We start from the raw sequence: 17477 nt of genomic DNA, 5'->3' as shown, positions 1-17477 counted from the left end.
TGACCAGAGGGCAGAGGTTGCTTCTCTCACTACACTTTCCTTTCGGGTATCAAAATGCCTTGACTCAGGGGACGGGAAGGGGTCGGCTATCTAAGGAGTGCACGGCTCGAGGTTGAGGTTCCTGCCAAGCCAGCGCGTCCTGTTCCGAATTCTTACCCTTATTTAGACCTCGTCACCACCCCCGGCCGGGAACAGTAGGACGGGTCACTCAAAGGAAGTGACTGTCGGCAGCTCCTGACCCGGAATCGGATTCTGGTCCCGCCCCCTCCGCCAGGCTTCCTTCTGCAACAGGCGTGGGTCACGCTCTCGCTCGCTCTCTTTCTGCCGCCATCTTGGTTCCGCGTCCCCCGCACAGTAAGTCCTGTCTTCGCCGCAACTCTCTATCCGCAGCCATCCTCCTTTCTTGCGGACTAAGCCGCCCCAGAGACTAGGAGCTAAGGGGAGTTGGAGGCTTTATGGGGCTGCTGGGTTCCTACTTGGCCCCGGGAAGTGTGGCCTTGGGGCCTCCGGACAAAATGGGGTCTGCGGTTGATGTCCTGGCAAAAGCAGGGCAGAAGGGCCGCCTGCCGCGCCTGGAGGACAAGGCTGGCGACATAGAGCCGTTGCGGTGTGGGGGGCGGAAGCGGAGTGTGTGTGGTGTTGGGAACGGCTTCACGAGAACCCAAAGGAGGTTAAGGGGGTCACAGCCTTGGAACACCCCCCACCCCCGCGCGCGCACACACACACACGCCGTTCTTAATTGTGACAAGCGAGTGTTGAGACTTTAGGCACTCTCTTTCCCCTCCTGGTTCCCGAAAGTCCGGCAAACGGGAGACCTGGTGGTCCTAGCGCAGGCGGCGTGAGTGTAGGAGGTGGTGCAGGCTACCGTCTGAAGTCACCCGCGGTCGGGAGCCAAACCGGGATCCTCTCCCTGGGGTTGAGAACGCAGTGCTGAGTGTTGCCTCTGTGGGATTTGGAGTGTAGAATAAAGGGAACCCGTTGGCCACTGAAGGTTCGTTCTCTGCGGAGTAAAGAGAGGTAGAAGGTGATTCGCTTGATGCGAGATCTGAGAGTCACGTCTTACTTCTTACCTATTCCCAGTTGCTTTGGGGAGGATTGCCCTGAAACAGCCTCGTAATTTTTTTTTTATTTTTTTTATTTTTTTTTTCCTTAACAGCCCTTCGCAGAGTTTTTAAGAATATTTGACTCTGGGTTGGGCAGCAGAACGGATCCCAGTCAATTCAGGCCTCCTTTTTATTCCCTTCAGAAATGCCTGGTGAAGCCACAGAAACCGTCCCTGCTACAGAGCAGGAGTTGCCACAGCCCCAGGCTGAGACAGGTAGGTTCCCCTAGTCCCCTTACTGTTCATTAAAATTTTAAGACTGACCCTAAGACCATTTGGTGGGTAAAATGGCACATGGAATACCCTTGGTTTTTTCAGAGTTAACTCATTAAAGATGGCTGTAGCTTTACCAGGGAGGAGAATCCGTGATACTAACTGCCGTCCTGGAGGGACTTCATTAAGGAATGGACTATAAAGAGTATATTTAAGATCCAAGAGCATAAAAAGCTCCCAGGCCTGCATTGTAGGTTATGGCAACTACCTCATAGGTCATACTGGAGAGCCCTCAACTCACAGTAAAACTGAGCAGGGAGGGGGCTTGGTGATTCTTACCTATTGGAACTGGGTGACACACTTGCAGGCCAAGGAGACCTGAGCTTTGTGAAGATGCAGCCAGCAAGTTGCATCAAGGTTTTAGATGACAGAGCTTGGCATTGTGCCTTCGTCACATGTCTGGATGAGATGTGTGCTGGTGGTAAATGTGTCCTACTGGGCCGCAGGGCCCTGCTGGGTTGGTTCACTTATTTTATCAGTTGGTACTAAGATGTTTATAGTGTGCTGGACTCAACAGCTTGCCCGAACCGAAGATTGAAACAAAGTTTTCCTTTGACTGCTCTTCAGCTTTGAAATTAATGGACATAAACATAGTATAAGGGCAGGTTTCAAATTCTCATTAAAATACTTCTCTAGAAAACTTGAGAGGGTGTAGTGAAAAAATATTTAATGATGTTCTTGCTGTGTCAGTTGTGCTTAAATAAATGAAGAGAATCTTCAGGCTGTAATTTCCATCCTCACTTTTTCTTACTACAAACTTTTTTTTTTTTTTAAACCCCACCTGTCATTTAAGCAATTCCTTTCCCCTTCTGGACTTAAAATAGAGTTGTTTATAGTTGAAAGCATTGAGATTCTCTCTCCCCCACCTGTCTGATTTTAGCAGCTGAGGGGATTAATACAGCTGCTAGAAAAGAAAAAGGAAGGGGCCTCTAAGCTAGTGAACAAGCTATATGAAATCCTTGAGTTACAGGGGACTTAATGGAAAGAGGAAATAAAGGACTGATCTCTAAAAGATCCTATAATTCAATACTAATCAAAACCTTATTGAACAACTTGATTTTACAAATGTGGAGACTGAAATTTAGATGAATTTGTTTCAAGCCTCATGCCATTTGCTTCTGAAGTCATCCTTAGTGCTGTTAAGCTTATTTCTGAATAGTTAGAGCTTGCACAGTAGGTTTAGTAATATTAAGGGAGGACCAGTGGTAAAACGCTGAATTTTTTCTTAATTAGGTAGTTGTTATAACGAATGCGAAAACAAGCCCAAGGAGTTGGTTATGGTGTCTAAAGCATGTAAATTGGGCTTTAACTAACCATCTTGGAAGTCCAGTCAGAGGAAAACATTCTGAGTTTCAAATTCTGATTCATATGTTTGGAGGTATTTGCCCTTTTTTTTTTTTTTTTTTTTTTTTTAAGATTTTATTTATTTATTTGACAGACAGAGATCACAAGTAGGCAGAGAGGCAGACAGAGAGAGAGAGGAGGAAGCAGGCTCCCCGCTGAGCAGAGAGCCGGATGTGGGGCTCGATCCCAGGACTCTGAGATCATGACCTGAGCTGAAGGCAGAGGCTTTAACCCACTGAGCCACCCAGGCGCCCCTGGTATTTGCCCTTTAATCGTGAGATTTTGACCTAGCAACTCAACAGGAAAACCTGTTTGAGCCACCTGTCCTTTCTGGAGTTGGATACTCTAACTAGAATTAGTGGTTGAATAAATTGTGAATTTTTTTTTTTTAAGATTTTATTTATTTATTTGACAGAAAGAGATCACAAGTAGGCCAAGAGGCAGGCAGAGAGAGATGGGGAAGCAGGCTCCCTGCTGAGCAGAGAGCCCAATGCAGGGCTCGATCCCAGAACCCTGGAATCATCACCTGAGCCAAAGGCAGAGGCTTTAACCCACTGACCCACCCAGGCGCCCCTAAATTGTGAATCTTTATCATTCAGGAAATCTTACTGAGCTTTACTGTAGTGCTGAACATTGGTCTATTTTGGCAGAATGACATACTTATCCAGATTAAGGGGTGGAAAGCCAGTGTATTCTCCACTCCAATTCCCTACTTCCAAAATAGAACCACAGTCTGGTTTAACAAGTTGGTCTACGGTTTCATAATACAGCCCCTACCCTTGTGACTAAGCTCTCTCCCTAGCAGTGTAATTCATCTTAAATTGATGTCTGAAGAGCTAACAATACCTAGGAAGGTGTGTGGACATTATGAAGTACAACCCATTTGTGGTTGGTTTTTAGTTTGTTTGGGGTCAGTAGGTAAACTGAGGCATAGGGAGGCAAAGTGACTTATTATTTAATACTTCACTCAGAATTGTATGTCAACACCACCTTCCTAAAACTTTATTCTTTTTTTTTTAAAGATTTTATTTATTTATTTAACAGAGATCACAAGTAGGCAGAGAGTGAGCCGGGGAAACAGGCTCCCTGCTGAGCAGAGAGCCCAATGTGGGGCTCGATCCCAGGACCCTGGGATCATTACCTGAGCTAAAGGCAGAGGCTTTAACCCACTGAGCCACCCAAGTGCCCCCTAAAACTTTATTCTAAGAGTCAGATTTTTCTTGACCTAGTGAAAGCCTGAGCATATAAAGACTTGGTTTGTTGCAATGGTGAGGGGAGGGTTGTTTTTTGTTTGTTTGTTTGTTTTTTAAGATTTTATTTATTTATTTGACAGAGAGAGGTCACAGTAGACAGAGAGGCAGGCAGAGAGAGAGGGAAGCAGGCTCCCCACTGAGCAGACAGCCCGATGCGGGACTCGATCCCAGGACCCTGAGATCATGACCTGAGCCGAAGGCAGCGGCCTAACCCACTGAGCCACCCAGGCGCCCCTTGTTTCTGTTTTTCATTCAGTTCCAGCTCCCCATCATTATCACCACTCACTGCCTGCCTTGTTCCAATTTTCAGTATCTGTTTCAGTTAGTTCGTGATCCTTGACAGTAGAACATCTATTCTACTGGTATTCTGTGGCCTGTAAGAAAGACTTTGGGTTCATTCAAGGAGGGAAGGGAGGGCACATCTGGGAAAGGGTGGAAGCATGCTGTTCCCAACCCACTCCTAGGCCTGTGCTCCCCATTTAGAGACTAATAGGCTGCTTAGACTATTATCTCCACCTTAAAATAGTTTGCTTGTGGGGGGGGTAGAACTTGGGAAATGTGGGAGATGGGGAGAGGGATGTATTCTTAATCGACCACTGAAGTATATTTGGGGAAGGTTGCTGTTGCCTGTCACCTTTGTCTAATCCTGTGCGGTGACTTTCATCCTCGGATTAAAAATTCCGTGTTCCTGTGAGGCATGTTGTACAAACTTGGGCTGCATAACTCACCTTTGTTTTTTTCCTTCCCTTTCCTTCTTTATCCCCTTTTTTGCTTTTCTCCTCCAGCTGTGCTTCCTGTGTCTTCAGCCTTGAGTGTCACTGCTGCCTTAAGGCAGCCTGAATCTACCCTACCCCCTCCTTGCTCCATGGCCCCCCAGCAATGCCCTCTGGCAACCCCTAACCAGGCTTCCCCATTCCTTCCTCCCTCTAGTGTTGTCTCAACCCCCTTTGAAGCTCCTTTTCCTCAATCACCTTCTGGAACAATCCTTCCTTTGGGAGTTGCCCCTTCCCCCACTGACACCCCAGTTTTCCTACCAAACCTAATAGGGCCTCCCATCTCTCCAGCTGCCTTAGCTCTGGCCTCTCCCATGATAACTCCAGCTGTGAAAGATGCCCATTCCTCTTCAGCTCCCTTGGCTCTGGTGGCCTTGGCTCCCCACTCAGTTCAAAAGAGCTCTGCTTATCCACTTAACCCTCTTAATTCACCTCCTTTGATTGCTGGGGCTGAGTCAGGGTCAGTAACATCTCTGTCAACTCCCATTGTTTCCTCAGAACCAAAGACCTCCTCTATTCAAACTCCCATGCAAGTAGGCCCTAATCTAAAAGGCACCCCTATCCCTCCAGGTATAGTCAGTGCTGTTCCTTCCCATCTTGGAACTCCCTTGGCCTCTATTCAGTCTGGAGCAGCCACATGTCCTCAAATGCCACCCACCACTCCCCCAGCCATCACTCCCCCTCAGTTCAAAGGCATCCCTGTTTCCTCAGCTCTGACTTCTCCACAAAACCCTGAAAGCCTCAGCATAAAGGGGCCCCTTAATTCACCTGCTACATTACCTCTTTCAACCCAGTCTATATCTGTGGCTCCCAGTGTCACTCCAGTTTTCCTCACTTCTCTGGGCTCTCATCTAGCACCTTTACATCAGGGTTCTCTTGATTCTCCTGTTCAACCCTTAGGTCAAACATGTCCTAATGTTCTGTCAAATCCTAAAGTGGATGCCATTTCTGCAGCTCATTCTCCCGTTGGGGCCTCTTACCCTTCTCAGAGATCTGTAATTCCTCTACTTTCTTCCAGAAATGAGGTGGCCCCTACTTCAGGGGCTCCAGCTTCCCCTCTGGCTCTTTATATTGAGAAAGACCCCCCTGCTGTCACTGGCATAGCTTCCTTCAGTCCTTCTGGCTCATCAAATGTAGCCACCTCTTCTCCGTTATCTCCTACAGCTGGTCTCATTCTGAAAGGCTCTCCTAATGCCACTCCTTGTCAGCCTTTGGTGACCCAAATTCCTCCTCCTCCAGGGAGTCTGAGCTTAAAAGAAGCTCCTGTTTCTTCTGTTGGAACCATCCCATTCGTTATGACTAACCCCTCCACAATTTCTGCGACACCTACTACCCTTAAGGTAGCTACTTGCATGTCTCCTCCAGTTTCATCAGATCCAAGTAGTAAGGACTCAGCTTCCCGCACTGCCTCGGTTATGGCTCCTGGGGCTCCCAAAGAGCTTTCTACTCCTCAAGTAACCCCTTTGGGAATACCAGTCCCCCCTCCTCTCTCAGTCTCTGAGAATCCCAAAGGTCTCCCTACATCAGCATTGGTAAAGTTACCAAAACAAGGAAATATCCAAACTGAACTTCCCTCTCCTCTTGGAGTCCCTGTGTCACCAGAACAGGCAGGACTCCCTACCAAGAAAGACTCGACTCTAATACCATTAGTACTGGCAACTCCCAAAAATCCCCCCTCTCCCCAAAGTATATCATCATCTCTGGAGATAGCTCTTTCTCCTGAAGCCTCCTTAGCAAAGGTAAGCCTTGTAGAGCCTCTCCCTGTAGTTACGTCAGCAAGTACTGCTCCCTCTCCTCTGGTTGTTAACTCCCCAGCCTCTATAATCAAGACAGACCCCAGTAGTCTGCCTCTCAAAAGTTCTCTCACCACCCCAAGCATAGCTACATTTCCTCTGGAACGTGTTGCTGCTGCAGAAGTGGCTCCTGCAGTTACCAAAGTTACCTCCACTACAGCCAGTCCTTTTCTAGATGTCTCTTTATCTCATAAAAGCCATCCAGGTAAGAAGGGTAGTTCCACTCTTACTTTACCTGTGGTTCCTCCAGTCTCTGAAAGTTGCCCTGTGGCTCCAGCTGTGACTTTATCCCCCCAGAATGTTTCTGCTTTTCCAGCTGCCATAGCACTAGCCCCAGGAATTCCCAAGTCTGAGTCCTTTCCCTCTCTACATCCTCAAGGTGCAAAGAAAGTTCACGGTATTTCTCATACCTCAGCATTGGCACCTGTGGCTTCCTCTCCTGAAGGGCACCCAACCAAGGACTCTGGTGCTTGTGCTTCTGTTAATGCATCTTCGAAAGGGACTTACTTAGCTGACTCTCCATCTCCTTTAGGGACTAGTGTGTCTCCTCAGACTAAAAGACGTCCAACCAAGAAGGGTTCAGCTCCTCCTACTACCTTAACTCTTTCTCCTCTTTCAAAAAGTGTTCCTGCTATCCCTGATATTTCTGCTGGAAATCACTCCTCCCCTATTTCTCCAGTTGAAGTGTCCTTTCTTCCAGAGGCCAATCTTTCTTCTCAAGTCCCTAAAGGGTCACTGGCCAAGAAGCATTCCCCCACTCTTTCCCCCAAAGAGACCCCAGATACCCCACCTCCCAAAGAGGCCTTCACTCTCCCAGCTATAGTTCCTTCCTCCCCCAAAGGAACCCCAGGAACTTCATCCTCCAAAAAGTCACAAGCAGCTCCAGCCCCCAAAAGAGCCCCAGCTACTCCATCTCCCAAAGGGATCCCCACTGCCTCAGCTGTGGCTCCTTCATCCCCCAAAGGGGACCCAGCAGTTCCATCTCCTAAAGAGTCCTCCACTCCAGCAGTGACTCCTTCCTCCCCCAGAGGGACCCCCAACCCCCAAGCTGTGGCCCCTCCCTCTCCCAAAGAGTCCCAAGCAACTCCAGCCCCCAAAAGAGCCCCAGCTGCTCCATCTCCCAAAGGGCCCCCCACTGCCCCACCTGTGGCTCCTCCCTCCCCCAAAGGGGGCCAAGCAACCCCATTCCCTAAAGAGACCTCCACTCCCCCAGCTGTGACTCCTCCCTCCCCCAAAGGGTCTCAGGCAACTCCAGCCCCCAAAAGAACCCCAATGACTCCACCTCCCAAAGGGGACACAGCAACCCCATCCCCTAAAGAGGCTTCCACTCCCCCAGCTAAGACTCCTTCCTCTCCCAAAAAGTCCCCACCTACCCAACCTCCCAGAGAGGCCCCCACCTCCCAAGCTCCCAAGGAGTCTCAAGCAACTCCAGCCCCCAAAGGGACCCCCACTGCCCCAGCTGTGGCTCCTCCCACTCCCAAAGGGGGCCCAGCAACCCCATCCCCTAAAGAGACCTCCACTCCCCCAGCTGTGGCTCCTTCTTCCCAGAAAGAGTGCCCAGCTACCCAATCTCCCAAAAGAGCCCCAACTACTCCAGCTCCCAAAGGGGCCCCCACTGCCCCACCAGTAGCTCCTCCTTCCCCCAAAGGGAGCCCAGCAACCCCATCCCCTAAAGAGATCTCCACTCCCCCAGCTGTGGCTCCTTCCTCCCTCAAAGGGCCTCAGGCAACTCCCATAGAGTGCCCAGCTACCCAGTCTCCCAAAAGAGCCTCAACTACTCCATCCCCCAAAGGGGGCCCAACAACCCCATCCCCTAAAGAGAACTCCACTCCCCCAGCTGTGGCTCCTTCCTCCCGCAAAGAGTGCCCACCTACCCAATCTCCCAAAAGAGCCCCAACTACTCCATCTCCCAAGGGGGACCCAGGAACCCCATCTCCTAAAGAGAACTGCACTCCCCCAGCTGTGGCTCCTTCCTCCCCCAAAGTGTGCCCAGCTACCCAATCTCCCAAAAGAGCCCCAACTACTCCATCTCCCAAAGGGGCCCCCACTGCCCTATCTGCGGCTCCTCCCTCCCCCAAAGGAGGCCCAGCTACCCTATCTGCTAAAGAGACCATTCCCCCAGCTGTGACTCCTTCCTCTCCCAAAGGGCCCCCCACTGCCCCATCTATGGCTCCTCCCTCCCCCAAAGGGGGCCCAGCAACCCCATCTGCTAAAGAGACCTCCATTCCCCCAGGTATGACTCCCTCCTCCCCCAGAGACTCCCTAGCTACCCAACCTCCCAGAGGGGCCTCCACCCCCCAAGTTACAGCTCCTTCCTCTTTCAAAGAGTCCCAAGCAACTCCATCTCCCAAAGGGGGCCAAGCAACCCCATCCCCTAAAGAGACTTCCACTCCCCCAGCTGTGGCTCCTTCCTCCCCCAAAGAGTCTGAAGCAATTTCAGTCCCCAAAAGAGTTCCAGCTACCCCACCTCCCAGAGGGGCCTCCAATCCCCCAGCTGTGGCTCCTCCCTCTCCCAAAAAGTCCCAGGCAGCTTCAGGCCCCAAAAGAGCTCCAGCAACTCCATCTCCTAAAGGGGGCCAAGCAACCCCATCCCCTAAAGAGACTTCCACTCCCCCAACCAGGGCCCCTTCCTCCCCCAGAGAGTCCCCAGCTACCCAGCCTCCAAAAGGGACCCTCACTGTAGCTCCTCCCTCCCCTAAAGAGTCTCAAGCAACTCCAGCCCCCAAAAGAGCCCCAGCTACTCCACCTCCCAAAGGGCCTCCCACTGCCCCACCTGTGGCTCCTCCCTCCCCCAAAGGGGGCCCAGCAACCCTATCCCCTAAAGAGACTTCCGCTCCCCCCGTTGTTGCTCCTTCCTCAAAAAAAGCCCCAGGTGCCCCATCTCTCAAAGGGTCCCTTACTCCCTCAGCTGTGACTCCTTCCCCCAAAGAGTCTCTGGAAACTCCAACCCCCAAAGGGGCTCCAGGAACCCCATCTCCCAAGGGGCCATCCACTCCCCCGGCTGTGACTCCTTCCTCCAAAGAGTCTCCGGCAGCTCCAGCCCCGAAAGGGACCTCAGCAACTTCATCCTCCAAAAGAATCCCAGGAGGAACTCCATCCCCCAAGAGAGCCCAGGCTACCCCATCCAAAGGCGCCCCCACTCCCTCATCTGAGAGTCCTCCCTCCCCCAGAGAGGCCCCTACCTCTCCAGTTTCAGTCACATGTCCCCTGGGGTCCATTGCCCCTCTGGCTTCTAAAGGCCTACCAGTAAAGAAAGGCTCCACAGCTCTCAAAGCAGGACTTGTTGCCCCAGCTCCAGAAAGTATACCAGCTGTCACATCTCCCTCTGAGAAAGGTCCACTGGCCAAGAAGGGTTCTGCTACTTCACCTCCTGTGTGCCCAGATCCTTCAGCTAAGAATGGTACTAAAGGACCCCTTCCTACAATGGCTCCAGCCCCCCTGACAGTCTCTGCTCAGAAAGTCTCTTCAAAGGCTCCCAAAACCCTCCCTGTTTCTCCATTAAAAAGCAAAGATTCTCCCCATTCCCCAAAGAGCCCTTTGACTCTTCCTCTTGGGTCTGTGACATCTACTCCTCTAGCAACAGTTTGCTCTGAGAAGGTCCTTCCTAAAGCTGGATCAGCATCTATCCCTCCAGCACCCACCCCATCAGTCTCTCTGCCTCTCGCTCCCTCCCCAGTTCCCCCTCTGCTTCCTAAACAGCAATTTCTGCCGTCCTCACCTGGGCTGGTGCTGGAATCACCCTGTAAGCCCTCAGCCCCTGCTGATGAGGATGAGCTGCCGCCTCTGATTCCCCCGGAACCAATCTCGGGGGGACTGCCTTTCCAGTCGGTCCTCGTCAACATGCCCACCCCCAAACCTGCTGGGATCCCTGCCCCAACCCCCTCTGCCAAGCAGCCTGTTCTGAAGAACAACAAGGGTATTTGCCTTGGTTTGCTGTGTGCATGGTGTGTCGCCCACACCCCTCCTGGGGCTACCCACCGTACTAACCCTAGGATGCGCCGCTTTCTCCAGTGTATCTGCTTGTGTTTGGACATAGAACATAGAACAATAGTTTTAAATGCAAAAGCTCTAGGAATGTGAATCAGTCTTGGTTTTCATCACCTCAGATAGTCTGTTTTGTATCATCTTGTATAATATGGTGCAAGCTAACCCTGGATCTGCCATCTTTTTACCTGAATAATCTGACATTGAAAACCAAGACCTGTTAGACCTTTTAATTTGCTCTAATCTCTACCACATAACTAACCTTGTCCCTGGGCCTGGGATTTGCTAAAATGTTGGGAAATACAGAAGTATTTTAATTTCTTTTCATGATTTAGATTCAGTAATGACCAGTGCCCAGGGGACTCCCTTTTCAAGACTTTTTCCTAGCCTGAGAATGGTGCAGGTGTCTGCTTTTTTCTCTCAGTAGTCTTTATTGATGCTTGGCCTTTTGATTGAGGTGAACTTAAAATATGTGAATTATATTTGGAAGAAAGGGGAGAGGTCACAGGACAGGCTCTAACAGAGGTGACTATTAGAACTATAGGTTGGCAGTCTTTGAGAATCTTCAGGCTATATTGATGAAACCAAATTGCTAGGGTAAGTGGTTTGAAAACAAGGCTATATGTGTGTACACAACTGCTTCTGGCCTTCCCCAACTCAGTGTAAGGATGAGGGGAAAGTGTCCTCCTTGGTCTGCCTCCACAGTGTGATCTTACTGTTTTTTTCATTTAAATGTATCTGGAGATAACCTTGTCTGCCATAACCTTGTGGAGATGGTTGGGCTATCGGGTAGAATTTGGAGTTACGTAGGTCCTTGGTGTTGGCCTGTGCCAAGTGAAGACCTTAAGAGAAAGGAAACAGTTACTCTTTATAAACTGTTTGGCTATAACTAGTAATTACGTCTTATTTCTGGGGCTGGGTCTTTAATGGATGTGTACACACTAGTTTATGGCTGAGTTGGAGGCTGTCAAGCTGACTTCATACAAGTCAGTTGGTTTACATTTGACTTCGTGAGGTCTAGCATAAGCCAGTGACCTCTATTCCACATAGGCTGTGGTGAGGTATCTTTTCCTTATAATCTACTGTAAAATAGTAAAAGTTAAATTTTTCATCTCAGGGTCTGGAACAGAATCTGACAGTGATGAATCAGTACCAGAGCTTGAGGAACAGGATTCCACACAGGCAACCACACAACAAGCCCAGGTGGGTGTTCTCCTACTTGCTGGTTAGAGTACTTGAGTCAAAGAAGCATTGAAGAACAAGCGTTGATCAGAGAAGCTGACTTGAGTATTTGGAACTGTGAACCTTCATAAAGGGAAAACCTCATGGGTATTGTGGTATCTGGGCCTTATATTCCAGTTTACTCATAGCTGTTTTTTTTTCTTCAGCTGGCAGCAGCCGCTGAAATTGACGAAGAACCAGTCAGTAAAGCAAAACAGAGCCGGAGTGAAAAGAAGGCACGGAAGGTAAGTTTTTAAGTTATGAACAAGGATTAAAGGTTCTGATGAAGCAGCTTTAGAGAGGGGGAACTGTAATGGTAGAATCATATTTATAGTGATAGAAATTACTATGGCAAGGGGTGCCTGGGTGGCTCAGTGGTTTAAAGCCTCTGCCTTTGGCTCAGGTCATGATCCCAGGGTCCTGGGATCAAGCCCCACATCTGGCTCTGTGCTCAGTGAGGAGCCTGCTTCCCTTCCTCTCTCTGCCTGCTTGTGATCCCTGTCTATCAAATAAATTAAAAAAAAAAAAAAGAATCCTTTCGGGCGCCTGGGTGGCTCAGTGGGTTAAGCCGCTGCCTTCAGCTCAGGTCATGATCCCAGGGTCCTGGGATCGAGGCCCGCATCAGTCTCTCTGCTCAGCCAGGAGCCTGCTTCCTTCTCTCTCTCTCTGCCTGCCTCTCTGCCTGCTTGTGATCTCTCTCTGTCAAATAAATAAATAAAATCTTTAAAAAAAAAAAAAAATTAGAAATTACTATGGCAAAAAAAAAAAAATCAGGAGTCCTGGAAGCCAATTCTGTAATATCAAGTTAGCCTAGGAAAAGGCTTTGCTTTGTTTTCATTTGTTTTGTTACTTTTTTTCATTTAAATTTAATTAACATTTAATAAATAAAATCTTTAAAAAAAAATAAATTTAATTAACATTTAATGTATTACTGGTGTCAGAAGTAGAGGTCAGTGATTCATCAGTCTTTTTTTTTTTTTTTTTTTTTTTTAATCTATTTGAGACCGCACAAGCCGGGAGAAGGGTCAGAGGGAGAGGGAAAAGCAGACTCAGAGAGCCCGATATGGGGCCTGATCCTATCCTAGGATCGCAACCTGAGCCAAAGGCAGACGTCCAACCAACTAAGCCACCCAGGCGCCCCAATTCATCAGTCTTCTCTAATACCCAGTGCTCATTACATCATGTACCCTCCTTAATGTCAACCCAGTTACCCCATCTCCCTACCCCCTTCCCTTAACCCTCAGTTAAGGCTTTACTTTGGATATAGTTATTACTATGTCCTTTACTTCCTAAAGCTACTTCTTTTTTTAAGATATTATTTATTGGGGTGAGAGAATATGTGCAGGAGCAGGGGAAGAGGTAAAGGGAGAAGCAGAATCCCTGCTAAGTGCAGAGCCTGATGTGTAGGGCTCAATCTCACAACCCTGAGATAAGAGCCGAAATCAAGAGTTGGACATTCAACCGACTGAGCCACCTAAGTTCCCCTGTGAAGCTGCTTCTAGAGAAGTTGAAAACCTCATGTTCTTTTCTATTCCTTAGGCTATGTCCAAACTGGGTCTTCGACAGGTTACAGGAGTTACAAGAGTCACTATCAGGAAATCTAAGAATATCCTCTTTGTCATCACAAAACCAGATGTCTACAAGAGCCCAGCTTCAGATACCTACATAGTTTTTGGGGAAGCCAAGGTAAAGTTTTCTTGGGCGCACTCTAGACCAGGGTTTCTCAACCTCAGCACTATTGATAGTCAAGAGTTAGATAATTCTTTGGTGTGTAATTTGAGGTCAGTTAATTCCTTGTTGTGGGAGCTGCTTTCCTGAGTGTTAGAGATGTTTAGCAGCATCCTACCCAGATGCGATAATCAAAAAAATCTCCAGACATTTGGTAGATGTCCCTGGATGACAAAATTACCTCCCAGTTGAGAATCATTGCTTTAGACCTAAACTAGTTCTCTCTGTACAGTGATAACATAATCTTAGGGCAAATAATATAAAGCTATATAGTAAGTTAACCTGAAGTAGCTTTAGAGTGAGAGTTTGGAAGAGATATAAATGATTTATTCCACTTACTGCAGATTGATCTTGTCACATAAATCTGTATTTTCTGCCCTGCAGATCGAGGATTTATCTCAGCAAGCACAACTGGCAGCTGCTGAGAAATTCAAAGTTCAAGGTGAAGCGGTCTCAAACATTCAAGAAAACACACAGACTCCAACTGTACAAGAGGAGAGTGAAGAGGAAGAGGTATATAGGGAAATCTTTTATACTTTTAATCCTCTCCAGATAGTATTTTGTGTTTAAGATTTTATTTATAATAGTACATATAATACATTATTATTTGTAATACAAATTTTGTTATTTATCCATGAGAGAGAGGCAGAGGGAGAAGCAGCTTGGGGCTGCTTGGGGTTCAATCCTAGGACCCCAGGATCATGACCTGAGCCAAAGGCAGATGCTTAACCGACTGAGCCACCCAGGCACCCAGTATTATCTTGTATTGATGAGTGCATTCTACATTGCTTTAGGCTCTCGAACTCAGTTGACTTAAATAGTTTCTGAGTTATATTAAGAACTAGATTTAAGAGACTCCTGTCTCCAAAGAACTACCATAATTTTTCTTGGCCTTTGGGTTATTGTGTTTTTCTTCCTTCTCTTAGGTTGATGAAACCGGTGTAGAGGTTAAGGACATAGAATTGGTCATGTCACAAGCAAATGTGTCAAGAGCAAAGGCAGTCCGAGCCCTGAAGAACAACAGTAATGATATTGTAAATGCTATTATGGTAAGTGTCAAAGCCTTTATTCCTTGACTTCTTCAGCCCTGACCAGTTCGGGGTGACTTTATTTTCTGTACTTAAGATCAGCCAGTTTAGGAAGCTTCATTCCAAAGCCTATTCTGAATTACCTCATATTTAGGGACCTGAATTCCAATTTGCCTTTAACTACTTCTAATGATCTCTTTTCTTACAGGAATTAACAATGTAACCATCTGAAAACGAGGACCTTTTTTTGGTGTTTCAAAAGAATAACTGCAGCTTGGTTTGAAATTTGTACTGTTTCTATCATTAATAAAGTTATGGCTTCTTGTTGGATGAACTCAGTGGGTGCTTGTCTCTTTTCCCTCCTTCCACCCACCTGCCCCCTCCCCCCCAAAAAAAAAGAAGTCTCTAGAAATGAAAACATGTAATTTACCTTAAGGCCTCAGCTTGAATTTGAGAAGGTTTAGTGCCGCAGATTCCTCACTTAAGATGTCAGTCTTTCATCTCTTAAAGATACTATACTAGGCCGTCTGTTAGAACTTGCTTGTCTTAAGAGAATACAACTTACATGTAAAGTTTCTCCTTTCCATATTCTTTCCCACATGTTAACTGTTAGCAAATTGTCTTCTGTATTTAATAATCATCAGCCTCTTTTCTGGCCTACAGTCCTTGAAAAAAAAAAATGGGAAGGCTAAAAGTAAACATAGAGGTAAGAATCCTAAAACAAATAAGTGTTAATACACCTGGAAGGAATGTTAAGATGGGAATGGATCAGACTAACATGGTAGAAGGCATTGGAGACCAAAGTAGTTTATCCATTTCTATTACTGAATTGAGTTTTTTTTAGGTTTATTTAATCTCTTCACCCAACATGAGGCTCAAACTCAAAACCCCTAGGTCAACAGTGATACGCTGTTCTGACTGAGCCAGCCAGGTGCCCTTGAATAGTGTTTTAACAGATGTGAGTGAAAGTTGAGGACCAAAAAAATTAAATGACTTCCTCCAAAGACAGCTACTCTCTAAGTAGGGTCTTTTCATTGTGGTAAGCTGTATTAGTAAGAAGTGGTAGACTACCTGGAGAACCACAAGTTGACATCTAGCTGAGATTGATCACCTGCTTCCATTTTACCAGGGTAGAACAGTTCAGTTGATGAACAGAACTTCTCAAGGCTGGGATTCCTGGGTGGCTCGGTTGGTTAGGCATCTGCCTTCAGCACAGGTCATGATCCCAGGGTCCTGGAGTCAACTTACATGTCAGGCTCCTTGCTCAACAGGAAACTTGCTTCTCTGCCTGCTGCTCCCCCTGCTTGTGCATGCTCTCTCGCTCGCTCGCTTTCTCTGACAAAATACTTAAAAAGTTTTTTTAAAAAAGGAATGTACAACTAACTTTCTCTGTCACAGAATGATAAAAATCTTGGTTCTCAAATTAGGGAATGTATGGGATGAGCAAAATTTTTGAATTACTTTCCTGGTTCTTAAAATGATTAAGTCTCTATTCAAATACTCAATAGACTTTTTTTTTTTTTTTTTGAAAGATTTTATTTATTTGAGAGCAGAGGCAAAGAGAGGACCAGTGGAGGGGAGGGTCAGAGGGAGAGGGAGAAGCAGACTTGGTGCTGAGCAGGGAGCCTTGATCCCAGGAGCCCAAGATCATGACCTAAGCCATAGGCAGATGCTAAACCAACTGAGCCACCCAGGCACCCCTAAAGAGACTATTTAACAATGATATTTTAAGTAATCTCTGACCTCATCTGTTAAAAAAAAGTGGGGGCACCTGGGTGGCTCAGTGGGCTAATGCCTCTGCCTTAAGCTCAGGCTGTGATCCCAGGGTCCTGGGATCAAGTCCCACATCTGGCTCTCTGCTCAGCAGGGAGCCTGCTTCCTCCTTTCTCTGTCTGCCTCTCTTGCCTACTTGTGATCTATCAAATAAATAAATAAAATCTTTAAAAAAAAAAAAAAAGTGATAACCCCAAAACATATAGGTCTGTTAGAAGCATTTTGCTAAGAATCTGCAAAACTGGCACTGGTTATTTACTGAATGACCATTCTGATTTCTAAAGGGGAAAGAAAACAGTAGGCCAATTTAGTTAGCCCCTCTGTCTCTCCATGTTTCTCCATTAGCAGATTTTTTATTTGGGAAGTAAACTTCAGACATGCAGGTAAGAACTGTATGTGTACCTGTCATTCAGCTGTTTTATTTTTTAGAAATTAAACCATACAGATAGGTACAGAGACCCCTTTATATCCTTCCTCAGACCAATTCCCTCCCTCAGAGATACCACTGTCATGAACTAGTGTTTCATAATTTCTGTATGTAAGTTGATATTCTCTCAATACATATTTATGTACCCAAAGCATTTAGTGATCTACAGACTTGGAAAACTTTAAGCAAAACTGTATACTATGTATCATCCTGCAAATTTCTTTTCACTCCAACTTTGTTCTCATGATTTATCTATGATAGAGGTAGCTCTGTTCATTCTCTTTCCAGACCACAGTAGTGTGGCTTTCCACGAAATGGCTCTCAAGTTACCTAGTTGATAACACCAGTGAGCATTCATGCATAGTCACATTTGTCCTTTAGTCTCCTTAACATCCCTTTGGTTTCTCTTAAATTTGTTTGATCTTTTTTCAAGAAACACAAAATTACTTCCATTATCTGTCTGCCTTGTCAAAATTTTCCTTTGTGTTTTCCTGGTTAACACAGCTCATGAATGACACAGTTGTCAATTTGGTTCTATAAAAAAGAAACCTAGTCTTTGCAACAGATGGTGCTGGGAAGACTGGATATCCACATGGAATAGAATGAAGTTGGATTCTTACTGGATACCAAATATAGAAATTAACTACAAAAGAATGTAAGACCTAAAACCATAAAACTCTAAGAAGAAAACAGGAGAAAAGCTTCATGCTTTTGATTTTCCAATGATTTATGTGATACCAGAAGCATAGGCAGCAAAGTATGGAGGAGTGCCTGGCTG

At 46.8% G+C, this 17477-nt stretch overlaps 2 protein-coding genes across 4 annotated transcripts; both read left to right on the top strand.

The window, feature by feature from the left end:
* Nucleotides 1–249: 249 nt before the first annotated feature.
* Nucleotides 250–14833, top strand: LOC122892253 (nascent polypeptide-associated complex subunit alpha). 3 transcript variants are annotated; one of them, XM_044228533.1, is made up of 8 exons: nt 274–354; nt 1247–1318; nt 11640–11725; nt 11911–11988; nt 13283–13429; nt 13856–13984; nt 14398–14520; nt 14708–14833. In XM_044228533.1, the coding sequence occupies exons 2-8, from the start codon at nt 1249–1251 to the stop codon at nt 14720–14722; spliced, it is 648 nt and encodes a 215-aa protein (XP_044084468.1). In that variant the 5' UTR covers nt 274–354; nt 1247–1248; the 3' UTR covers nt 14723–14833. The 3 variants fall into 3 exon arrangements, with proteins under 3 accessions (XP_044084469.1, XP_044084467.1, XP_044084468.1); XM_044228534.1 differs by lacking the exon at nt 14708–14833 and having other exon boundaries at nt 250–354; nt 14398–14562; XM_044228532.1 differs by lacking the exon at nt 14708–14833 and having other exon boundaries at nt 268–354; nt 1157–1318; nt 14398–14562.
* Nucleotides 4179–11633, top strand: LOC122892250 (nascent polypeptide-associated complex subunit alpha, muscle-specific form-like). The gene has a single exon (XM_044228526.1). The coding sequence runs from the start codon at nt 4670–4672 to the stop codon at nt 10616–10618; it is 5949 nt and encodes a 1982-aa protein (XP_044084461.1). The 5' UTR covers nt 4179–4669; the 3' UTR covers nt 10619–11633.
* Nucleotides 14834–17477: the final 2644 nt, after the last annotated feature.

Source organism: Neovison vison, chromosome 12, assembly GCF_020171115.1.
Source record: "Neovison vison isolate M4711 chromosome 12, ASM_NN_V1, whole genome shotgun sequence".
Taxonomy (NCBI): Eukaryota; Metazoa; Chordata; class Mammalia; order Carnivora; family Mustelidae; genus Neogale; species Neogale vison.
The sequence above is the reverse complement of the archived record's forward strand: the minus strand, read 5'-3'. Positions and strand labels throughout refer to the sequence as shown.

What these genes read in the sequence shown, in the direction of transcription:
- LOC122892253 (XM_044228534.1), top strand. Translation starts at nt 1,249, where the DNA reads ATGCCTGGTGAAGCCACAGAAACCGTCCCTGCTACAGAGCAGGAGTTG. An exon ending in GTGAAAAGAAGGCACGGAAG is followed by an intron (nt 11,989 to 13,282) that starts GTAAGTTTTTAA and finishes TCTATTCCTTAG; the next exon opens with GCTATGTCCAAACTGGGTCT. An exon ending in TAGTTTTTGGGGAAGCCAAG is followed by an intron (nt 13,430 to 13,855) that starts GTAAAGTTTTCT and finishes TCTGCCCTGCAG; the next exon opens with ATCGAGGATTTATCTCAGCA.
- LOC122892250 (XM_044228526.1), top strand. Translation starts at nt 4,670, where the DNA reads ATGTTGTACAAACTTGGGCTGCATAACTCACCTTTGTTTTTTTCCTTC.